General features: G+C 41.3%; 1 protein-coding gene across 1 annotated transcript in view; it reads left to right on the top strand.

Moving 5' to 3' along the window:
- The first annotated feature begins 3,476 nt into the window (after positions 1 to 3,476).
- psme4b (proteasome activator subunit 4b) overlaps positions 3,477 to 25,823 on the top strand; it is a 52,640-nt gene continuing 30,293 nt past the window's right edge. Inside the window, exons 1-17 of the mRNA XM_061707746.1 lie at positions 3,477 to 3,830; positions 5,244 to 5,384; positions 9,191 to 9,307; positions 10,804 to 10,848; positions 11,094 to 11,243; positions 11,856 to 11,919; positions 12,483 to 12,557; positions 12,668 to 12,790; positions 12,886 to 12,978; positions 13,063 to 13,241; positions 15,372 to 15,458; positions 16,371 to 16,557; positions 16,908 to 16,997; positions 21,134 to 21,198; positions 21,425 to 21,575; positions 22,490 to 22,588; positions 22,847 to 22,916. Coding sequence (XP_061563730.1) covers positions 3,631 to 3,830; positions 5,244 to 5,384; positions 9,191 to 9,307; positions 10,804 to 10,848; positions 11,094 to 11,243; positions 11,856 to 11,919; positions 12,483 to 12,557; positions 12,668 to 12,790; positions 12,886 to 12,978; positions 13,063 to 13,241; positions 15,372 to 15,458; positions 16,371 to 16,557; positions 16,908 to 16,997; positions 21,134 to 21,198; positions 21,425 to 21,575; positions 22,490 to 22,588; positions 22,847 to 22,916 — 1,936 coding nt within the window. The 5' untranslated portion in view covers positions 3,477 to 3,630. The remainder of the gene's footprint in view (positions 3,831 to 5,243; positions 5,385 to 9,190; positions 9,308 to 10,803; positions 10,849 to 11,093; positions 11,244 to 11,855; positions 11,920 to 12,482; positions 12,558 to 12,667; positions 12,791 to 12,885; positions 12,979 to 13,062; positions 13,242 to 15,371; positions 15,459 to 16,370; positions 16,558 to 16,907; positions 16,998 to 21,133; positions 21,199 to 21,424; positions 21,576 to 22,489; positions 22,589 to 22,846; positions 22,917 to 25,823) is intronic.

The following is a 25,823-nucleotide window of genomic DNA, read 5'->3' as shown; positions in this document are numbered from 1 at the left end:
AGAGGGCTTTTCTATTGTATTGTAAGCTCTCTCTCTGTGAGCTGCAACCTTTATCCTGCTATTGCTGCGCCGCTTGAGGCAAGCAGTGGTCAAAGAATTACACGGGCTTAAAGTAAAAGGATTTACATGGAACAGTGCACAATAAGGCAAGATTGAAGAAAGCTGGGGATGAAGGTGTCCTGGGAAAGTCTGGGACAGAATTGAATGTCATCACCGATTGGGACTGCCCTAGATAGATAGATGCTCTCGCTAATGTGTCTCAATAACATTGGGTTACTGGGTCAGTAGAACAGGAGAGGAGCATTAATCCATTTATCAGATCATCCTCATATTCCACAGCTTAGTGTGCAGTGTGCACAAATATAGCAATGCTGGGATTTGTAGTCCATAATGATGTAGGAGTGACCATAAACACAAGGATACCTTATGTGTGTTATCATTAATAACCACATCAATGATGTGGAAGACTTTTAATTTGAAATGACACTCTAACACTAATCATAGAGCACAATTGGAGACCTTCTTTCCTACACCAGGTCGTTATTTACTCCCCAAAATGTATGAATTACAACCAGAGTGCAATCACTGACTGTTCTGCAACTATGTTAATTATCCCACCCCCATCCTCCACCCAACACACACATTTTTATTATTGCGGCAGGGTGGTGGAGCAGCCACTCAGCTGATTGGGCACACCTGTGCCCAATCAACCTCTCCACCCTGCCTGGCTAAATAAGAAGTGGCTGCACACCAGCAAGAGGTCTCTGCTGGGAAGGTTCTGCTGGTGCACGTGTGTCTGGGTGGAAGAATAAAGGAGTTCCTGCACTAAACCCTGTGTCTCTGTCCTGTCGGGTGACCCCCGTAGCACTAGCCCTTGCTACAATTATCTTATGGGGACATTCAATCGACCCAATGCATTCCCAGCCCCTTCCCCTAAAGTTATCAATTGCAGATTAATTCCAAACCCTAATCCTAAACCTAACCATGATCTGTTACCAACCCTGAATCTAAAACCACAGCAATACTGGCCTCAGTGTCCCCTTTGCTGCTGGCTGCAGGAACAGTAACCATGGTTGCTGGACGTTTACCAGCCCAGCTTCAGCATGACGTCCTCCCATCCTGCAGCTGTTAGACTCCAGGACCAGCCAGCAGTGTTCCCAGTAGACCTAACACACACTAAGTCAAAAGTTTAACTGATTATATGCAATAGAAACATTCATTTGCAATGGCAACGTTTCAATCAGGTGTATCTTAAATTTGTGCAATGATAAAAACAAAAACTGCATATAATGTTTTTTTATACTGTTTATATTGTTCATATTTTAATATTACTATTTTGGTGTCCTTTTTTATTTTCTCTTGCTGCTGTATTGATGAAAATGTCCCCCATTGTGGGACTAATAGAGGAAATCTAATGAGGGACACACTGGTGGAGGGTCCTCCAGGTTGCTTAGCATGGCATTAGCGTGACTGGTCTCACTTGCAGTGAGACCAGTCCATCTGGTCAAGTGGTTCTCTGACATGGTCAAAAACCATGTTTTTGTTTGTTTGCCTGTTTTGTTTTTCCTGCAGTGCCTTTCGCTTGCTTGTCACAAGACATTCTGACACCAAGCCTGATTGCTGGTTACAGATGGACCACCGTCATTGTGATGGCCTGATTTCATCCCCTGCCTGCCATGTAGAAGCCATGCTTCTACATCTGTTATGCCTTTTTGCTCTGGGAATTCACACAGTACCCATTTCCTCCCTGTTGTGCCACTGTTACCACCTCCCGAGAAAGAACTGGGGAGCACGAGCTGCAGAACAAATTCTTCCGCTGTTCTGCTTATAAATGAAGTTCACACAGCACAGTTAGGTGGAATAAAGGCACTAAAGAGGGGGAACAAACTGGTCGTGTATCTAGGGCTGGTATCACAGCACCAAATCTTTTCTGGTTAAAGACAGATTGATAATACTATTATATAATTACTATCATATAAATTATCAAAATTGAAATTCAATTTTTCAAAAAGTTGTTCAGATTTTATGTTTGCTAATTTGCCCTTTTAATGTTTTTTTTCCTCTTTTTTCTTTCTATTCAACTATCTATAGTATCTATCCATCCATCCATCCATCCATCCATAGTATCTATCTATCTATCTGTCTTTTTTTTTGCCCTTTTAATGTTAAGGTAGTAAAGTTAAGTGGTATTTTTTCCAGATGGATTTGTAGCTAAAATGTGTTTTCTTTTTTTGTTTTTTAGGCCAGTTTCAGTACCTGTACTGTACAAATCATCCCCAAAACATTGGAACCTTGTCACATGCTCATGTGATCATTCAGAGCTTTAAAACTGAGTAATTTATAAATCTATATGGGTGGTGGGGAGGCCACCTGCACATTTGCAAAAGAGACTTTAAAGCTGACGAAAGTAGATTATGTTGGCTATATGGGAATTGATAAATGAGAGTAGTGATTAGCAAATATCTAAAAACTATTAAGTCTAAGTGTAATATTTTTTCTTGACATTTTATTTAGATATCTACAGAGTTAATGTCACTTTTCCCATTAAATTCAGACATTTCCGACATCAAATGTGGCAGAACATGACCCCTGTACCCTTACTTAGTGCGCCCTCGCTTCTGCATGTTCAAACGTTTTCGTTTGCCCGTGGTCACACATGAAAGGCTCGTCATATCAAAGTCCAGGTTATCGGGCTCAGCGGCAACGAAATCAATACCTGACTAAAGATATATGCAGCCTGTTGAACGAAAGCTGGGGGCGACTCATTTCCCACGGACCCCCGTGGTGCGTCAGTGCGCGCTGCCAGCGCTCCGGTGTTCTGCCAATCCTTGCTCCCTGCCGATAAATGCTACTTCGTGGTTCTGCGCATGCGCACGATTTAGAAGTTTTAATTGCCATGTCCATGATTTCTTGCACGATGTAAAATTGATAATATGGGATGTTGAGTATTTGATCCTTCAAAATACACTACCCATGACATGAATTGCATTACACAATTATATCGCTTTATTTGATATTCATTCAGTCATTCGCCTTTATTTAACCAGGCAGGTCATTAAAAACACATTCTTATTTACAATGACGGCCTGGCAAGAGACAAGGACCACTTGGGGGCAAAAGAAATGGGCTAGGGAGTAAAACACAGTAAAATTGTAGCTCTGCAAAGGTAGAAAACCGTTAGGTAGCGTATATTTGGCAAAGCAGCAGAAATTTGCAGAACACCGGCAGCTCCTGCGCGTCTGCGTGGTGTGGGATGAAGGCTGATTTATGGTTCTGCGTTAAATCGACGGCGAAGTCTACGGCGTACGGTGCGTGTCGCCGCGTACCCTACGCCGTAGGCTCTGCGTTGGTGTAACGCGGACCCATAAATCAGGCTTGAGACGTGACACGGCCACTGACACTGCAGCCCTAGAGCAGGAACAGGCCCCGTCGTCTGCACTCGGGGGCTTTGACCAGCTCAATTAGCGTGACATACTTTCCGCCTGGTGGCTGGAGACAGCGGATTATGTCCCTCTAACTTCGGCGGTGCGCTCTCCACAAGGCGCATCATTCAATAGATACGCGCTTTTTCTCCTCGGGGCGCTTTTTAGACATCAGAGGGGGTGACAACAAGTGACCAAAACGTGGGATATGACCGTGGACGAGGATATGGATATGGAGGAGTTTATCCCCCAGAAGGAGATTGTGTATAACGGCCTGCTGCCTTACCGTGAGCGGCTGGACCCGGAGGCCACGGCGCTGCTGGCGGACATCAAGAGCAACCTGTGCAGGGCGGTGCTGCTCAGGGAGCTGTGGCCCGGGGCCGCCTTCTGGTGCAGGAAACTCTTCTCGTAAGTGCTGGGACAGGGCTGGAAACACACCAGGGCTGTATTATCATAGTTGTACAAATGAACTGTACATTTATAACTGAATATAGAGCAAAATCAATACATTTCAGGCAGAGCCGTCTGGGAGATTTGCGAGGCCCTGTGCGAAATGGCTGGGGGGCCCCCTCGCGCGCTCGCGTTTGGGTTTTTCGGGTTGGATCGGGTGTCTATACGCGCAATTTTAACTCTCCAATTAGCAAAATACTGGATACCTTCCCTTGCCTCATCATCATTTGGGCTTGCCTCGAAGCGGGGCCCCACGGCTGCTTGAGACCCGGTCGGATCGGTGATTTTTGTAACAAATTTATCAAACGAGCCTTTCAGAGAATCATTAAACTTTTCCATTTTCTTTAGTTTTTTTCTTTTTTCTGATGGAAATTTCCTGAATCTGTCTCGTTCTCTCGACATTCTGTGACAGTTTGTTCCAACTCCACCCGTCTGGATCAGACTAGCTTGTGTCTGCGCTTGGTCTGACGCAGTTGTATTGAACAACATACGACACGCGCATCATTGCACATATATTTATTGATATGCACAGACTAGTACACATTTAGGTCTGTAATGGAACGTGACTGTTGATATTTATGAGGGAAAAAAGGAAAAAAAATTTGAAAAAAAAATAAAATTGAAAAACGGCCCATAGCGCGAGGCCCCTTGGGGCGCGAGCCCCCGTGCGGTCGCACGGTTCGTACACCCCTTGCGGCGGCCCTGATTTCAGGTGGAGTTCCTTTCAGGACGTCTGACCAGTTTGTGGATTTGAGCGCACAGAGCTATAGATGTACAAACTATTTAAGCCAGACCTTTGAGTCTCTTGGATTTGAACAAATACTGAAAGTGCTGTACCATCAATAGTGTTTAAGGAATCAACCACATGTTTCTGATCTGTTGGTCTAAGGAGCATGAAGTTGTGATTTCTGACCTTTACAGTCTTAACTGTAGCTAGAACCTGGATCAGCAACATTAAATGAGACATACTTTCACTTAGCTTGTCTGAAGTCACATCAACTCAAAATCTAACATTTCACGAAGGTAGTATTGTTTGAGGCCTCCAATAGGTCTGAAAATATGTAATTGAGTGGGCAGTAACTTTTACATCTTCATTCTTCACCTAGCGTCACTTTGTGTTGACTTTGTTTTACCTGAAAAGTGCTTAGCACAAAGGAAGACATTTGAGATGAGGCACATCCTGCTGAAGATAGATGGCTCCTAAAATCAGCTGCTATAAACACTTGGTTATGCTGTTTCCTTTGTTCGCTTTTCTTCAAATAGCATCTCACAGACATTTCATGAAGACATATATTAAGAGAGTAATATTTCTCCTTTAAAGAGGAGGAGGTCAGTTGCTCATCGACGGTCTCGTCTCTCCTGCTCTCTCAGGTTTCTGAAGCTGTACGGCCGGAGGTTCAGCAAAGAGGACCACATCTTCTTCATCAAGCTCCTCTATGAGTTGGTCACCCTCCCAAACCTGGAGCCGCACATGATGCAGTGCTACGCCAGGCTGCTCATTCAGCTTCTCAAGTGGGTGTGACACCAACACACACACACACATGTATGAGGGATGTGCAGCTCTGCTGCTGTCTCTGAGGGATGTCTCCCTGTGGACCACGAGGCAGGGCTTTGATGGAAGGATTACATATCTTTTCTGGTGTGGGAATGCCTTAGGGTCCCCGACACGGACCCGTGGGTTCAGTGAGGGTGTCTGCCTTTGCTGCATGTTTGACCAGGTTACACAAAACACAAGAACATTATACCTTTTAACAACTACCTGGCACAAGTGAACAAGATGAGGTGAATTCCGCAGGATGAGCCTCTCTCGGCCTTCCTGTTTGTTTAATGAGATCACAGAGCAGGCCTATTGGTAAATATCACTGTGCTATTAGTGGTTTACTGATTGTCGTCACATGACCTGTCAAAGTGGATTTCTTACTTATCTCTCAGCCATTTAAGGACACCGTATGTAGACGCAAGCAATCAGAAGTAATAGAGGAACAAAGAGGAATGAAAGCAATCTAGAGAGCATTTACGGTTCAAAATATTTGCGGCTGCATCTGAATCAAACACAATTACATATTGCTGTGCCGTAGGATTCGCTTAATACCCCAGACAGACATAAAAAATAAAAAAAAGCCACTTAAAGCTTAGTCAGAACAAAGATGTGGCGAAAGGCTATTAATGTGTGAATTCAATTTTATTGATGTGGCGTAGAGCTAGAAAATGAAGACTCAAGTGTGATCAGGTCTAAATAATACACCGTAAAACAGTTTCACTCTGTTGATTGTTGGATTTATAATACCGGAGGACTATTATCACACATGAATCATGGATACATTTGATCCAATGTGACTTTTATTTGGATTGTGGCATTAAAGATGTGGTAAGGGATTTTATACGACTTCTAACCCAGATTACATTTAGTCACATTTATCAAATACCTCTTCATTATCCACACAATTTCACCTGAAGCAATATTCAGATGTACCCTCTAAAATATTTCAAGTTTAACCATTTTAACATCATTTTAAACATAAAGACATAGGTAGGAAATAGTGATTCACCGAAATGAAAATTTGTGGCTGAAACCGAAACCGAAAATAATAATAAACACTTGGCCGAATACCGAACAATACCGAACATGGTTCAGCAGTTTTTCATTTATTTTGCACATTTTTTCACCATTGTATAAATCAAATACATTTGATTTAGGCATGCTTTTCAAAGAAAAAAATCTTTTACAAAATGACAAGGTAGAAAATATTTATTGAACATAAAAAATGAAATTTTTTTAATTTCCCTGCATTATGTTGTTTTGGTTCCACCTCTTGGTGAATGTTAGGTAAAATTCTTATGGGGTTAGGTTTTGGTTGGCCAACGATTTATGTTTGTGTTGCGCAACGTTACGGGACGGAGCGGCCAGTCTATTTCCTTATTTTACAACGCCGTTATTAATTGTTCGGTTTTTTCCCCACTTATTCCACCGAACACCGAAAGTGTTTTTTTGCCATTTTCGGCCGAACAATTTCGGTTACCGAACAATCGGTGCATCACTAGTAGGAAACATTCACTAAGTGTTACTGAAGTCCTCCATGTTAGAAATCACGTAACATGAACTTCTAAATTATATTAGTTTAGTGACTAACCAATACCCTACAGGATAAAAACCTCCTTACCTTTTGTTGCATCCTATTTAAGGAGTTTCCTCAAAATACTTCATGAAAGAAGGGTGTTTTATGAGCAGGAATTAGCTGTACAGTCTTTTGTGACATGTTAAGTCGACATGCCAAAGGTGGATGTTGCGATGATTATGACATTCTTCAGACCGCCAGCGAACCTTGTAATACCACTTAAGTCCCACTACGCCGGCACTCCCTTGTTTCTCACTTCAGAGGCTGATTTGTGGATGCTCACACATGGGCAGGCAGACGAGCAAAAAGTCTTTATATGTTTTTATACGTATGTTTTATGTAAATACTTTGTGTCGTGCTACATGTAAAGAAAATATAGCACCCTACTTCCTTTAACAAATCAAACGTAATGTTCAAAACCATAAAGTTCTCTGAAGCTTTACAAGTTAAACTACAACACTGGAGCTGATTGTCGTTTTAGATTTATTATAAACTGCTTTAAACATGCAAGTCACATATGTTGTCAGTAATGAACCAGTAAAGGAAATAAATTCATTACTCAAGTAAAGAAATCCCAGAAAATGTTCCATTACTAGTAAATGTCATGAGATCACAGTTGACATGATTAAATTGTCACTAATGGCTGAGTTAGTTCCAACTACTTTATATACATGAGCTGGGTTAGTTCATCTCACAATGAGCCCCTCTCCAGTGGGTCACAAAATAAATTTCATGGCTTACGCAATGATTAATGGCTAGGTTTTGCTTTTTTGGGTTAAAGCATGTGAAATTCTTAGCTCATTGAGTCTCAAATGGGCATTTGAACTCTTGGAAGGGAAATATCTCCATTCGGTGATGAAACTGAACAACAGCATTTTTTTTATTATTCAGCTTTTAGTGGAGTAAAAAGTGCAGTTTGAAATTGCTGTTAAATGTGGCCATCAAATGAGTTTGAGAAAGCATAAAATGGATATACTCTGGTGAAATCAAATGAATATCCGTGCACTCACACATGGAGTCAATCAGACACACCCAAAGTGAGCAGAAAGAAGTGAAGAATGTTGGCTACAGTACATTCATCATTCCTTAAGTCCTGACCAGTCTCGTAACTCCTCGCTTTTGTCTCTCAGGTCAAATCTGTCAACCTTCTATTGACAGTTGGATGGTCTCCAAGATCATCACATTCATCACTTGGCATTTATCTCCACTTGTTTCCATGGGTTTCCCATCTATCACAAAACAACATATTTTTTCTAGATGTCATTTGTCTTGAGTGTGTTGCGTTAGATAAAAAGAGAAAGATCTGGGCTAGCCGCAAATTAAGTGCCCGCCCCACAGCTGACTGCTGAATTTGATACTTAACATCAAGGATCAGGTATCTATTGTCTTCTTGTATCATCCCCCGCATTTCTCAGCCATTTCCCCCCCATTGTCTCTTCATTTCTCAAATATCCCCAAAGAGAGTCTGTTCCATCACTGCGAGATGACTAAAGAAAGGAGGTGACAGGAGGAATCTGTGGTTATGGAAATTGCACATTTTCTCAAGTGCAGAGATTCTAAACCTTTTTGTGAGGTTTAATCCTTTTAAAGCTGTGATTTTACAAAGAACTTAGTAATGGAGTACAAAGAAAGCGTGGAAGTTCTCTGGGGGATTAAAAAAAAAACTGCTCTATTTTAAAGCTTATGAAGTGCTCACCAGTGGAACATCATTTTGTGAGAAATCTAAAAAGCTTAACAGCGTGTTTTAAAAAACCTAAAGCCACAGAAAAGTGTACTGTGACTGTGCAGAGCAGCCAGTTATGGCTCAGATCTCAAACATCCTTCTTTTCTCTTGGTTGGAACCACTTATAAGCAGGTTGTATTGTGGGTATTTACAACCAGCTGGGCCCACTCATGCAAATTGCCAGTGCCTGCAGCTGTCAGTCCAGTCTTTATGGACTCTAAAGAGTCACACTGTTGTGTTTGCAGACATGTTTGGAAGTTGGCAGTGGTTGTGTTAAGTGTAGCCTGGGAGGCCGTGACTCATTTTGCCATAATTACCATCACTTTTAGATGCCCTGTAGTGTCTCCTTTCAACGTTTTTAACATCAGGGTTGATTTTTTTGTTGTTGTTTTTTTTTCCAGCTGTGAATATCTAAGGTTTGCCACAAAAACCCTCATTCACAGGCCGCGAAACTGACAACTGACTTCTTTCTTAAACAGGAAGAAGGAACTGCTGTCAAGGGATGAACTACAGTTGCCATGGCGACCACTCTACGAATTGTACGAAAGAGTTATCTACTCCAAGACTGAGCATCTGGGGCTCATCTGGTTCCCCAAGTACGTGGTTTTACCTTTACATTTGGATGTTGTGAGATGACGAATCGTGTCAGTGTGTGCTTCTTATCAGTTCACCTGTCTCCAGTTTTCCCCCCAGTGGTGCTAATTATCTACTCTAAGGAAAACGCTTTGAAGATATGCCTAATAGCTCCTTCATTAAAGGCTAGACGAATAAGTTGTTGCAATTTTAATGTGAATAAAGTAAATATCAAGCTACAAAACAGCTGTCAAACTCAAAGACTAGAGACAACAAACCAGCTGGGGTACCCCCTGGTGAAAGAAACTAAAATCCACCCACAACTAGTCTCAAAACGTATACAATCATTTCACATGGGTTTGCACAGAAGTAGTTTAGTACTGCAGAAAAACTTGCCAGCCTTGGTCTGCAACAGTGTCAAGGTCAGTGCCAGCTGCACGAATGGAAAGATTCAGGGTTTTCCAGCAAAGACCATGCACTTTAACAAGATTGTTTGCCTGCCAGTGGTCCTAATGTTGTTATGTTGTAATAAACATTTTGGGCATGAGGTATTTATTCAGATGCATTTATCTCCATCTTGATGTGCATCACTATGTCAGTTCTTGTTACTGGGAAGTTCCTCTTTTGAACATGTGAGAAACAGTTGCACTAAAATAAAGAGAAGACATCGAAACAATCAAGACAACCAGGGGTCCGTTTCACAAAGCAGGTTTAGTGAAAACTCGGAGTCTGTTAAGCCTGAAATGAGGGAAACTCTGAGTTTTCCGTTTCACAAAGGGAGGTAACTCAAACCAGAGAAAGAGAGGTAACTCTAGCCTGTTTCACAAAGAGAGGTAACTTAAGCTCGGGGTCAGTTACCGTAGTAACAGACGCTCTGAACCTAACCTGGTCGGGACCAGGTTTTATCTCAATGAACCTGGAGTTTCTCTGCGGTGTTACTCTTTTTTCGAAAAACATGTTCAAATTCGCCGTATGCGCGCATTAAAATCTCTAATTCCATTCGGGTGAAAAAGGACACGGCGTGAAGTATGTGGATCTTTTGTTGTCGTCGGTTGCCATGGTGGATCGTTGTATCAGGGCTCCATTAATGCTGGCTTTTGATAGTTGTGGCGCACGCGCTTAACTCCAGGTGAAACTACTTAGAGTTGAGTAAATTAACTCAAATCCGCTGTTCTGGAACCGAAAACTCAGAGTTTCTGATCTCAGAGTAGATCAACTAAGAGTTCAGGATTAGACTCAGAGTTTGTTGAACCTGCTTTGTGAAACGGACCCCAGGACATCAGGATAATCAATAATCAAGATATTCAACAAGGATTAAAATTGTCCGTTTCTGGCACAGATAATAGACGGTTTTCTGCTTATTTGCTGTTAAATGATCTAATTGGATTTTAGGACTGTAGGTGAGATGTAACAAGTGGGATATACCTGGATCCTCAGTTGCTGTTTTTTTCTTCTTCCTTTTTGCTCCCTGATGATAGCAGGCAGACATTCACACACCTTCTCTCTGGTTGTTTTTCAGCTCAGTGGACCACATTTTGAAGGCTTTGATCAAAAGCTGCAGACTGTAAGTCTCATCCTCTGTGATCATGTAAACTGTGCAGCAGCTAATGTTTCGCTTTGATCCTCACTTGAGCTGTGTGCTGCAGATAAACGTGTTTTTATTCATTCACCCGCCTCTGCTCGTCCACATCTATTTGTGCTCATGTCTGTCTTTGCTCAGTGTGTGTGTGTATGTGTAATATATATATATATATATATATTTATATATACACAAATATATGTGTGCCCCTTGTTGTGATGTGTTCCCAGATATTTCCCCGCATCATGCACCAAGGAGATGCTGGATGAGTGGCGCCCCCTGCTGTGCGTGTTCGACGTGGTGATGCAGAAGGCCGTCAGCAACATGGAGCTGTTCCTGCCCACCATCATGCCCCCGGAGGAACACAGCCAGGGCTTCCAGTGAGTGGGCCAGCTGGAGCGCGTGTGTTCTGCATTCCCACAGCCGGAGTAAAAACTCAGATTTTAAAAAAAGTTTGCCAAAAGCGCTCCCAACGACAGAAGCAGCAACAACAAAACAAGTTACTTGGTCGTGTCTTGTGATGCGCTTCACTTCTGAGTCATAAATAATCACATTTTCAGGTTCTGCAAGCACTTTCATCCTCGCACCTGAAATTATCAGAGCTCCTCTTGTTTTCTCTTAGCTTTTGTAATATTTTACATTCCTGTAAAATCTTTGCCCCCTCGCGGTCTTTGCAGCCATCATGTGCACTACCTACCAAACGTCTTTCAGTGCATGCTTCACTGTGTCCGTTCTTTTAGAAGTTTTTAGTCTGGCTTTACTCTTGGATTCGTAAGCTCTCCCTGCTCAGTTTCCACAATACATCATCTTTAATACTCTATTTTTCCATTTCATTTTGTCGCTTTCTCCTCCAGAATATACAAGGGAGAGAATGAGTTCATGCTTTGGGAAACTGGAGATAAATGAGAGGAGTTCAGCCTCAGGTGTGTGTGTGTGTGTGTGGATACGATGGAGTTTAATTCAAGTTTTTGTGTGTGTGTTTGTGTTTTCAGGTTGTGGTTTGATGAGTTAATGAATCTTTGGATCTCAGTGCAAAATCAGCCAAGCTGGGAAGGGGTGAGACACACACAGACACATACACACACACACACACACACACAGACACACACACAGACACACACACAGACGCACACACGCTCTCACAGGACTTCAGGTGTTTCCTGATCCTTTTCAAACTCAGTTTTGCAAACATTTCTTTGGCTCGGGAGATAAATTCTTAATGCCACAGCAAATTAAAATAAGGCTAAAAATAAGGAATATTTCACTTCTAAGATTTCCTCTATTGAGCAACAGATTATGAGCGTTCCATTTTCTTAAATATGGATAGAGTAACTTGGAATGACACACTTTCTTCATTTCCTGATGGCGATGACTGAAATATTGTTGAAATATTGTCGGTTTCCACTCAGCGTGCAGATAAGATTTTCCACTTGAGCCTTCGGCCTGCTTTCATTTAGGCCTCAGGCCCACATCATCCTGGCTGAGCACACATCTCCCCCTCCTGAACATCCCCATACTTTTTTAAACAGTATTATTTGATTCTTGGAATGACGGGCTTCCCTTCGGGGAACGCTCCATGGATTCGCTGTGATTGTTTGCCTGATGTTTGCCTCTTGCAGCACCTGGTGAACCTGTTTGCTCGCCTCGCCAACGATAACATCGGCTACGTGGACTGGACTCCTTATATTCCCACAGTGAGTCATTAGCAGAACGATGTGTATATACAAGTGTACTCGTGAATGTCTTTGACTGGGAAAAACTGGGGCACGTGTGCAAGGTGAAACTATTGTTTTTGTGTGTTTAGATCTTCACTAGAATCCTGCGCAGTCTGAACCTTCCAGTAGGGGTCAGTCAGATGGTGGCGCCAAGGTATCTTACCAACGCTTATGACATCGGATACTTGGTTTTGTGGATCACAGCTCTTCTGGTATACAAAACATAGAACTTTCTAGTGAAATGTGTTTAAAAATCACATTGCATCATATTGCAGCTGCTATTAACTGTAAATTTGTATCCCTGCAGGGTGGACCAGGAAACCCTGCACAAAAAGAACTGACCTGCCTCTTCAACAGCATCGCCTCCTTCTACCACCCCTCCAATCACGGTCGCTGGCAGGTAGGTCTCCCCCAGTCTCTCAGGCATCCTCAGATCTGCTAACAGTTGGACCTTGTGAACGTGTCTTTGAACGCGTGCCAACAGGGTCGACTGATGCGACTGCTCCAGCGTCTCCCGGCGAGTGTCGTGCGCCGCGTGCACCGGGAGCGTCACGCTGCACCCAGCTGGATCACACTGGTCCCTGAGTGTGAGAGGCTGACAGACGCAGACCTGCAGGACTTCACCCGCAGCCTCACTGGGGCCGCCCTGCTGGCCATGTTCAGGTACTGCATCCTGGTGGTTGAACGACACCTTTTTAACCTTTTTCAAACATTCATAGGTACACTTTTGTCCTAATGCAGGAGGTCTAGGTGAGTTTTAACATCTCGGTAATCCATTACTAAAAGTAAAGTAATAAACATGACACATTAAGTCTCACTAAAAGATTCATCCTCTAAGTATTATCAGTCTGTTCCTAATGAGTGCCTTCAGGTGGAGGGACGCAGTGGTCATTCAGGACACTTTGAATCACAAAGCATTATACAAAAAACATATGCAGCACACCAATTGAACTGGTAAAAGCTCAGTAAGACACAATAAAATGTTTCCACCTAAAAAAACTAAAGAGAGTTTAGTACTATATTGTAAAGAGAGAAGAATGTGGTTTGCCACAAAAGTCGGCACCAGGAAGCAGCTGCTGTATGCTACAAACAATAATACACTGTCACATGAAAGCTCGACTCCAGAGACTGAAGTGGCGTAAGTATCACCACCGTGGGACAAAAAGAGCAAAGAAAACCACTTCAGTTTATACAGGCTCTGAAACTGGTCCTTTGGTGAGAAATCGGTCTCCACTCAGGTCAAGTAATTCTCAGTCAAATTAAAATCCTTTTTCGCTTTTTCGGTTCAATTTGTTAATCAGTAGACGCATTCAAAACCTACTGAATACCATCTTGGAGAAACACGCACTCTTTTCCTCGTTGTGGTTGGATAAGTGGCGCTGACTTCTGAACCGCCCGTCGACTCTGGGGGCCATCAAGACTGCGTAGATGTGTCAACCGTCCAACTTTTCAAAAGGTTCTTGTTAAACCACAAACCGTTATATTTGAAATAAATTCATAAATATAGTGACGTATCACATGAAGCAAGCTGTATAGTTTGGTACCTGAACATTCTCAAGGGCACAGGTGTGCCAAAATGGCCAATTTGTAAAGTCTGTATGAACATTTCTGTTTAAAAACCTCTCAAAAACTCTGGTACGCAATAGGAAAGTCAATCTCAGTCCAAAAAACCATGAGATGTTATTGATTAGAACCCTAGAAGATTGTGATGACATGAATCTAAAGGGATATGCACATTTTTATTCATGTTGTTTGTTGTATTATCCTAATTTACTTTGGCCTGGTAGTTATGCATAGTCATTGTTGTATTTCTACTCTTGCCTTATATGTTCCCTTCACTTTTGTAAAAAACAGATGTTTTAAAATAAATCTTGTAGCTGCTGAGATTGACTTATTTTAATTCGGGTATGTCAATTTCAGGGGTTGAGCAAATTAAAGTATTCACCGATCCATTCTAAAGCAATATGTACTTAGCGGTTGGAATGTAAAGCTCAAAACGAATACATAAAACAAATCAAGAAGAAAATAAGTGCTCCAGTGTGGCAGAAATAAATGTGATAGAGCAAAAGTAAAATCCCACTGATGAAAACAAACAAGTGCATGGTTGTATTGTAAAACTGTTCAGTAAAAATACAGTAGGTTTGTACGATGACATTTAAAAAACAACACACAGCAAGCCAACCATATGTGGGAAGGATGATGGAAGTTATTTCTACCCATGCAGATATATGCAGGAACCGCAAGTGTCACTGTGGGTGGAGTGGGAGCACCCTGTGGCTTTGTCTAAAACCCTCGGTGGTGTTGCTGGTGACATTTAATTATCCAGACTCTTCCAGATTTTAATCTTGTTTTCAGCCAGAACACAAGTTCAGAAATAGAATTTCACTTTAATGTGATCAGTAAACAAAATATCAGAAAGTCCTAATTATATTTTGGAAATAGGTCACACTTTTAGATGGATTTTATGGGTTAAGAAAGCTATAAGGCTGAAAAGTGAACATATCCTACATCTCACAGTTACTTCAGTGACTTGGTTTACGTGTCACAGGCCATCATATCAGTGTGCACTGAGTTGGAAAGATCTAAACAGCCATTCCACGCGCATCCGAGTTATTCAACTGCTGCGTCTTACTGTGAGTCATTGCACACACTTGGCCTCATCCAGAATGAGCCTGATAATCTGGACTAAGACAGGTCATCTGTGATTATCTGTCTCCCTGTGTGGTGTTGTTGTCCGTGCTGTGCTGTACCGCTGCTGTATGTTCAGTTGTCCTTTTCCTGATGTATTTGCAGTAAAACTGGCAGCACAGATGCAGCCTACGCTCTTCAGAACCTGGCTCTCCTCACACCTGAACTCGCTATACCACCCGTACTGGAAAAGTAAGATTTGAGGATATTTACTGGGATATCTAAGGTTTATTGTCATTGCACTGATGCACTGTCATTAGAACCAGTACTGGAGTTGAGGGGGGATGAGGGGGGATGGCATCCCCCCTGAAATAAAAACGGTCAAAATCATCCCCCCTGTAAAACTGCCATCCCCCCTTTCCATCCCTTATGTCATTTCATCAATGAATGTGGTTTTACTGCTATTTCAACATTTAGAGTAATCACCAGAAAAATAACACCAGAAAAATGTGACAATTTTCACCTTTTTCAGGTAAATTTTCACTTGAAATAAGTAGGAGAATCTGCCAGTGGGACAAGATTAATCTTCTCATTACAAGCAAAAAAATCTTGTTCCACTGGCAGATTTTTCTACTTATTTCAAGTGAAAATCTACTTGAAATAGGTGAAAATTGTTGTTTTTTCCAGTGATGAGTCTTGTTTTAAGTGTAATGAGATTTTTTTTACTAAAATGAGACATTTTAACTAGAAATAAGACAAATATTCTTGAAGATTTTGAGTTTTTGCAGTGATCCATTTAACTTATCAATAGACAGAGTCATATTGATAAGTTCAGTGTTTTTTATTGTTGTGTTTTGATGTATTTGATGTAAACCCAGTGGATATTTAAAGCTTAAAGAAGGCTGTATTTAACTGCTGCTATGTCATTCCTGCAGTATTTCTGCAGGTGTTTTGGTCAGTGCTATTATTTGTAATATATTATATTATTTGTAATCAGCACAAATGATCTGTCCCCATATGATAAAATCCACCATGCCCCCTGATTTTTTTTTACAACTCGAGTACTGATTAGAACACACAAGTCGCAGCAATTGGGGCACTAAAATCATACCTAATCTCGTCTTACATCTTTACTTACACCCGCAAAATGTGTTTGCGTGGTAGGACCTATGCTGCGATGGAGACCCTGACGGAGCCGCACACCCTCACTGCTACCCTCAGTTGCATGATTGGGATGGCACGCAGCCTGGTTTCCCCTAACAACCATTACCCAGAGGGCCATGCACACGTGCTCCCGCTGCTCTTGGGCTCTCTCCCAGGGGTCGACCCCAACGATTTCAGCAAGTGCATGGTGAGTAATGAATGTGCTGATTAGTAATGGAGAAAAACTGTTTGACAAGTAGACAATACAGCTCTTTGATTGAATTCCCTCCTTGTGTATTCAGGTCTGTCCTATTAATTATTCCTGAAAGTAGAATGAATATCTCAGTTTGAAGAGCTCGCAATTGATGTGGCTTGTTCGTCTGCTTGAATAGAGAAATGGATTGGGCTTCTCTTCTGCGGCGCTCATTTTTCCCGTGCCGTATTAATCTTTACACCCGAATGAAAGAATGTATTTGAAAGATCTCATCTGGCAAGTGATCCGACAAGAGTCATGATGATGTCAGATTATTTCTATTGATCTGTTGTGCCTCTGTCCAGATAACGTTCCAGTTCATCACCACCTTCACCACACTGGTGCCTTTAGTGGATTGTTCATCTGCTCCCTCTCAGCACTTCGATCTCACCGAGGTACAGTTTGGTCACAGACGTGATTATGTGAATGTAATGGCCACAAGTTCTAATACGGTCATGTGCAAAAGTGGTTATTTCCTCTTTCAATACTAATGCGTGAAAACGTAATTGAAAAAGACTCATCTGATCACAATGGGTCTTAGTACGAGAGAAATACAGCCTCAGTTCAACACCAACATACCCAATATCATTATGCATTTAGCCAAAATAAATAATGTGGATGACACTAAGTATGCCCGTACTGCCTCCATAGGATTTAAGAGGATAAGTTTCAGCCAGATGCTGCTCATCATCAGCCTTTGATGACATGGTTATCAGGTGGACAGACCTCTACATAAGCAGATGTTTCGGAGTGTGCAGGTCTGATCAACATGGAAGGATTTGTGATGATGGTTGCTCCGTATCTTTTTGCTGTGATGGATATGAATAAGAAGAGAAGAGTCAAGCTCAAACGGGACAACGTCATCTCCCGCCTTCGTCATAGACAATCATAACCTAGTTAACACTATCCACACCCCACCCAGCAGTATTTCAGGTCCCGTCTGACGTACCCGGCCAAAGGCGGTTACTCGTTATAGTCCTGTAATGGTTCCCCAAAATCCTAGTTGCGGGGCAGTTGTTGGAAAAGAGACGTACCAACAGCAAATCCACCCTTGTCATCTCATTTTTTTAAGCATTTATAGCTACACTTTTGCCTCAGTGCAAGAGGTCTGGATGATTTTTAACTCCTCATTACGCATATTACTCATCTTCACATAGCTGACAATTATAAAGGAAATGAAAAAAATGAAAAAAATTCACAGAGCTGTTTTACAGCTAGATGTAGTAAGTAGTGACAACACAACTCAAATGGAGTGCAAAAAGCAAATCAAGAAGGAAATAAGTTTTCATGGTAGCAGAAATAAATGTATCAGTACAAATGGAAACAAACAAATGCATGATTGTATTGTCAAGTCTGATCCTGTGTATGGTCCGTCCTTGATGAGCTGGTCATCAGGTGTGCAGAACTCTGTAAAAGCAGATGTTTTGGTAGTTAGGTCGTTGGTTTGCCGAATTCAAATATGTGTTGACAGGATGCACAGTGGGAAAGACACAAGAATTAGTCTTGTAGAGGCAATTGTTGCTGCACATAAGTCTGTGAAAGGTTATTAAAATAATTTTGAGTTCAACTGTCTACAATGAGAAAGATTAATCCCAAATGGAAAGGATTCAAGGTGTTTGTTAATCTTCCCAGGAGTGGATGTCCCCGAAAATCTGTGAGCTACAGTATATCTCAGATCTTACAGGCCTCACTAAGCATTTGAAATGTTTAACTACACGTTACGAACAAGTAAGGTGTGTTTGGGATGCTCGACTGAGATTCACAAAACTGCATATAAACAGACCTTAAGACTTCTGGAACAATGTCCAACGGACAGATGAAATCAAAGTGGTCTTAATCCGAATGTATGTTTCCATGTTGCAACCATGCATGCGTGCTGAAAGGACAAATGTAATTGTTGGTCTTTTTCCTTGCGCTATAATTCCACCACCAAACACTAGGTGGAGGTTTGGGTTCTTTTCTGCAGGGCTGAGCTTCCTTTCGTTTACTTCCTACTGTATATGTAGCTCACAGATAGCAGCGGCGCACATAAATCATATCTTATATGAGGTAGTGATAAATGTCGAGCATCTGTAGCTTTTACTGACAGTGCAGCAATCTACCTGGCTTGAAAACGCCATGAAAACAGTAGATGAAGAAATGCAGAAAAAGCTGTGGTCTGCATTGGCATAACATGTGGTAACATTCAGAGAGAGCTGTACTTAAAGGTACCTCATAGCTTATGTTATAAGCGTACCCTCTTATGTCATAGGTATGCTGTCAGTTTTATGCTGAAGTATAAACCAGGCTTTAGTACCCAACACCATGTTTGGTGAAAATCAAACACAGCATCTCAGTAGAAACACGTCATGTCCCTCTCAGGTACGGTGTTGTAGGGCAGGTGATTTGGACTTGTCTTGGGCAGTTACTAAGTCGGCAGTGATCTTCTCTGTATACCAGAGTTTTGTAGGGTCACATGTTAAGTGATCTGTCTGACAAAATCAGATCATGACATTGTAGTCAAATACGTCAGTAAATCTACATCAGAATGGCTGAGAAAAATAAAACGGTTTTAAGAGTGGAACAGTCAAACTCCAGACCTTAAGCACCTAAAGACACTTGTACATACCGGTAAGCAAATGCCCCAAAATCTCAATGAACTTACAAAAGGACTGGGCTAAAATTCTTCCTCAATGATGTGAGAGATTGATAAAGTCATTCAGGAATGTCTAAAGTAGTGGGGGTACTTAGTATTACCTGAATGTTTTTTATTTGTTTTTTTATTAAACAGATTATGAAAATTGTTATGTTTCATAACTTTGTTAGTTTTTTTGGGGGGATAAAAACATGTGGTTATAAAAAGGAGTTCTAACTTGTGCAAGTGTCTCCATCCTGTTTGGAGTTTTACTCCATTATTCTTGAGGTTTATTATCCAAATCCTTGAGCTAATTGGCATCAACTAAAGCAGTCACTCCTATCCCCTCACTTGTATTAGTATTCATATATTCCTTTGTTTCTTTTATCAGATGGTGACGCAAGTCTCAAATTATGACTGAAAAACAGTCGATAAGACTGCATGTTTGTCCTCAGAGTTAGGCGTTGGTTTATAAGCCCCCCCCAACATTACAACAAATTCTCTCCAGTGTTTCAGTCACATATTATGTTTTCAGTATTTGCAGCAGATTTGTTTACCACTGCCTGAGAAAGAAGATGTGTAGCATAAGAGCATGTTAGGAGTGTGAAATGAGTTTCACGCTCAACGAACGAGATGTGAGAGCACTTTAAAAGGTTTAACTCTGTCCTGCCGTTACTCACAGAAATATGTAACCTGTGAGCTCGCCTCTTCTGTCCAGGCCACTTTACCCTTGAAGCCCATTGTCCTCAGCCTGGGACCTGAAAAACTCCTTTTATTCAGCAATCGCTGAACAGAAACACACAACATAATGCTGAGAATTGCTATGTTCCTAAGCTCTTTTCAATTTACTTTCATAATGTCGGCGGGTTTAATTTCACAACTAGAACAGAATCCTTGGCTTTGAATAGGATTCTCTATATTAACAAAATGACATGGTCTTGGCTTGAAAAATGTAAACCATTTAGTTTTTCTTAAAAAATAAGAATGTGACATTTCAGAAAATGTCCTTATTCATTTACTTATTTATTTATTTTGTAATGATTAGATGAGAAAAAAAAAAAAAAACACTGGGTTTGTATGTGTATATTTATTTATGTGTACGCATATGTATGCGTATATATATGTATATATATTAAATATAGTAATAATGCACATATATACCCCTTTGGTTTCTACCGTCATGGTATCAATCATTAATATGTGTGCAGACAAGGTCAAAAAAAAAAAAAAAAAAAAGATGAGAAGACTGTAACCGTTTGCCTGTTTATGCAGTAGATATGCAGAAGTCACCTCAGTTGAGCACAAAGACTGGAGACAGCTGTCATGGCTCTGTGACCCTGAAAATAACAGCAATAACAAAAAACTGCCCACTAAAAATCTTTAAGCATCACTAACTAGCTGTTTATATATAACTGTTTATTATCACTCAGAAACCCAGGTGGAGGAAATCTCCACCATATTGCCGTTTACTTGGCATCTCCTTGTCAGTGTCGTTTTCCAGCCTTTGTGCTCAGCTGAGCATCTCCTCCGTGTTTAGGAGACAGGTAATGAACCTCCTCTCCCGAGACAGCTGGGAGATTTAATCCTTGCAGTTTTTTCTGGGTTGGCTCTGGGCCTCCTCCCAGATGGCTGTGCTTGTTAGACCCTTAAAAAGAGCACTTGAGGAGGGGTGGTGGCTCCTCTCAACGTGTCCGAGGAACAGTGAGCCTCCACTGAACCTTTTATCCAATCTTGAAGGGTTACCCCGGCCAACGTAGTGAGAAAAAAATAGAATCAATGAATATCAGGGTCCTTTCATTCACACTCTAATTTTTTTTAAACAAAATCTCCAGTCCATCCAGTGTATTTTTCCAATAATTAACAGAATATATGCATATTACATACACATCTAGATCAACTACATTTCTCCCCCTGCAGATTGAAAAGGATCTGTGCTTTGCTTCAGCTGGATTTGAAGACTTCGTTCTGCAGTTCCTGGACAGGTAGAGATAAATTAGCAAGTCAGACTGTCACTTAGTAAAGCTTTGTTGCCAGTGTCTGAATACAAATGCGTCTTTCTGTTTGAAATGCACTAGACTCTCTGCCTCTCAAGTAAAACAGCCCTTTTTACTTTTTCTTTTTAATCAAATACCGTCGAAATTTTACTCCCTGACAAGTGTTTTAAGCGTGCATTCGTGTGCTTGTGTGTGTCCTTGTGTTCTTGTGCAGGTGTTTTGCTCTGATAGACAGCAGTACGCTGGAACAGACGAGAGATGAGATGGAGACGGATACGCAGACTCATCTGGAGAGCCTGGTGGAGCTGGGACTCTCCTCCACTGTTAGCACCATCTTAACACAGTGCTCCACAGAAATATACAAGGTAATGCATAAATACATTCATACTGTGTCACTTATACAACCAACTGCAATAAAGACTAGCAGTGATAAAGGGCCCCCTTCCTGTGTCTCCTCATGTTGTTCGCATCTGGGCACAAAAAAAATAGATCACATGAATATGCAGCAGAGGAAACATCCGACTGACAACTAAGACACATGGTCTTTGCCTGTGCGAGAGGATGTGCGGTGCAAATGGGATTTGTAGTAAATGCAATGTTTATATCAAGTCATGTCATCGTTTCTTCAATTTTTTATCATCCAACATAGTTTTCAGTCAGTTGGGTATTTTTGAAAGCATTTAAGTAGGTGCTTGAAGCAATTCCAATGAAATACACGTTTGCACTTTTTTTTGCAGCTGCCTCACTCTGACAATATCTCATTTCAAGACTTTTTAAAGAGATTTTCAAAGGTTCTGTGGGATATTACACTCAGATCAGAGTAGATTTATCAAGTGTCGCCATCCTTAACTCCAACAAACCTATGAAGTGGGCTGCACGAAGCTGTAAGAACAGTTTCAAGTGAGGCACTCTGCAGAAGAGAGGGGTGAAATTAAGTCTTGGAAGTCACCCCAACCACCAAATCTGTAAAGGCAGGCCTGTTCTGGGTCCCTGTGGTATTTTGTATTAAAGCCTGTCACATGTTTTCAATTAAGATTGTGACAGCTTTTATTTCTTTGAATGTGTTTATACTGATTTTGCCATCCGTCCACCACCTATGCCCGCTTCAGTCCCATTCAGGGTCATATCAGCCCGCTGGAGCGTATCCCAGCTGCCAGCGGGTGAATAGCCGGGGTCTGGCACATTTCTATTTTATTTACACTTTTACTGACATGGGGTCAAAAATTCACATATACTTGAAGTAAATCATCTTAACTTCCCCAACAATGTTTTCGCACAGGTTGCTTTGCAGAAGCTGTATAACTTTGCCACCGCCAGCATCTTTGAGACGTGCGTGTCAGGCAGGATGGTGGCTGACATGTGCAGAGCTGCAGCAAAGGTTTGTTTACCACGCACTTGTGCTCACTATTTTGCTTTTCACACATAATGTACCTTGTTTATAACTTGAAGGTATAATTACAAGGAAAAAAGCCACTGCATCATACACTGTTTTTTGTCATATTGTACTTTATTTCTGCATTTCTTTTATCATATTATCATTTTCATTGTTTGCATGCTTTTCTTCTTTTGCTTGAGCATCTAAATGTGTGTGTTTGTGTCTTTGCATGCCTTTTTGAATGTGTATGTGTGTTTGCAGTGCCACCCTGCTGAGTCTCTTCGTCTGTTCGTCCCTCACTGCTGCAGCGTCATCTCCCACATTACTGCCAGTCAGTATCACACTCTGTATGCAAAACAGTATCTTTTACAGACAAGCCTCGCCTGTGGTTCTACGAGGACTGTTTGAGCTTATTCAGTGATAAACCAAACTTGCAGTTTGCTCATTCCCGATAAATCTTCGGTCTTCAAGTTACAGCGGTTGTTAATCCTCTTTCTGTTTAGCAGCATTGGCGTCTTAGCGGTTGTGAATAGATTAGACAATTTTAAAGAACGCTAGCAACCAAATGAACTACTGGAGGCGGCTTTGCCTGTCAGAACCATCAAGCACTTGTCAGCCACAATGTTAAAACACTATTTGTGCCACCCAAATGTCTGACCTGTCGAGGCATCGAGGCACCTCTTTAGTGACAACCTGGTCTCTGTTTTTGTGTGTGACGTACATATTTGATCACAGCAGCATCAGAGGAGTTTGGTTAATGCCTTTTTTGTCGTGTAGCCATTTTGAGGCTTTTATTCCAGCAATCGGTCTGCAGGGACATTGAGGAGTGATATTTTTCAAAGTAACACCTGCATTGATGTCAGGAGACAGTTTGACTTTAATCAAATGATTAATGTTTGCTTCATCAGCCAGTGGGGTTTGATGTTGTGGCCGATTGGTGAAGATCAATGCAGCAATATCCAAAGGCTTAAGCACTCCTACTTACAGTTAGTGTAAGTCAAGGTTAGTTTAGGTGTGCGTTTGTCAAGTTTCTCTGTAGATGTTCATCAAATCGACAGAAGAAATTATAATATTCTGCCTAAAAGCTAAAATATTAGATTCACTTTCTAATTATCGATTGCTCTACTGATTAGCGCTGCTCCACTGAACACCAGATCTCACCCAACACGAATGATTTGCTCCTACAACACTAATGATCTGTGATTATGAACAGCAGCACACATCTACTGTTATAACCGTTTTTGTCATTTGGAGGTGTTTTGCATCAAATATTTCCGAGTTTTACTTCATTGCTTGATAAAATGTTAGCTTTTTGTCAATAATAATTTGTTGTCAACTAAAAACTTACATTACATACAATTTAAAATTGAAAATAAGCATGTACAATTTACGAAGACCAGCACTCCTGAGTCAGCTAAAAAGATGTGAGAGTGTTATTGGCCTCCCAGTTCTTGTTTTGATTTCCATTTGCCCTCCTATCTGCCGTTCCTTAAACTATTTTCAGAGAGTCAAAACTGAAAGCTATTTGAGAAACTGAAAACAGCTTTACTCCGCTCCACTGGCATCATTTAGCATCCATTTTATATCCCCAGTCAGATCCCCAAAGGCTCCAGGACATCACGACGAGGTTTTGAGAGCCGGAGAATTTATCAGCTGTGAAACTGAGTGTAACTCAGTGTCAGGATAATCGACAATGCCTTGTGATGGATTTTTAACCCACCTTACGAGTTTCAACATAGGAGACCAAGTCTGGCACCGCCCTGGAAGTCCCTGTACCTGGACAATGGCAGGCCTGTTGTTCACGGGGAGGTTTCTCTCCGAGACAAGAGTGTGATTTAACATTAGTAACTTCAACAACAGTTTTTTTTGGGGGGGGGGGGTGCTCTGGCTCTGTTTGTTTTTACTTAGCCTGGTAGATAATTCACTTCATGGGTTGGATACCTATCCCAATCGCAGGAATTATCATTGAATGGCTGACAAAGCAACCGAGACGGGTGCAGAATTGCTAATAACACCTTGAATCAACACTTTTTTTTACTGCAAAACCATTAACAGTCATTCAGTCACGTTCCTACTCCACTGGACGCTATTTTGGATGTCTCTTGTTGATACTAGTTTGGTTGTGGCTCTGCCTACCTCACCTGTTTCTCTGAGTGTTTGTAATGCCCATCAGGTGACATCCAGAGGCAGTTTCTTCTGTACCCGTTGGTTTTCTGACCCCTGGAAATCAAAGTTGAAGCCAGAGGAACCAGGTTAATTCTTTGTACTGAAGAAGGAAATTATTAGGATAGCTGGAAGCGCTAATTTTTATCTACTTAGTCTTTAAGCATAATTACATAAGCCAATTAACATAAATAATTCATTCAAATTTTTTTACATAAAAACGTTTTTTTTCTTTTCATGATGATTTTCAGATCACAAAAAAATAAATTAATTAAAGCTCATTTTGCTAGGACTGTGAATGCCTTTACTACACGGAAAGGAAGGCATGCCTTCTTTCAATTCTGCAGTTTCAAAGATCAAGACAGAATAATAAAAATCTTTTTTTTTTCTCACTAGACCTTAAAACTGTGTAAAGACAACATTAGTTGAACAAACCATACTATTTATGGCAGGTAGTTAGTATTTATGCCACAAAATATAAAACGAAATGCTGAAGCAGTATGTGAAAAACCACAGAAATAAAGAGGGTTAGTGGCAGCCAGGTGCTGCTAATCAAATTAACTTGATGAACTGATCCTCGGCAGATGTGAGGACTTCTGTAAAGGGAGAAGCTTTGGCACTTCCCTGGTATGAAGAAGGCGGACAATGCCAGGAAGAAAAGACTCCAGGGGTCCATTAGTCTCCTATGAAAGAGAATATTCTCAAGTGGAAAACATTCAGGACAGTTGCCAGTCTTTCCACATGTGAAGTGTACAAGTGCAAGATGCAAAAAAAGTCCAAGAGCAATACTCAAACTCCACAGGCTTCATAAAGCTTGTGAATTGTGTGGCGGGGAAAAAAAACACACCAAAAAAGTTTTTCTCAATATTTTGGAATAAACAGTTCAAGTTTGGACATAACTGGCACAAACTCCACAAAGACACCAGTCAATCAATTACAAATCAATAAAATATGAACAAATGCACGCAAACCTCAGTGAGCTGCAGCGACACTGCAAAGAAGAGTGAGCTAAAAAGACTGATGTCACGCAGAAAGTGATAACTGAGGTGGTTTGACAACCGCATATTAAAACTCT

Source organism: Cololabis saira, chromosome 19 (genome assembly GCF_033807715.1).
Source record: "Cololabis saira isolate AMF1-May2022 chromosome 19, fColSai1.1, whole genome shotgun sequence".
Lineage (NCBI taxonomy): Eukaryota > Metazoa > Chordata > Actinopteri > Beloniformes > Belonidae > Cololabis > Cololabis saira.
The sequence above is the reverse complement of the archived record's forward strand: the minus strand, read 5'-3'. Positions and strand labels throughout refer to the sequence as shown.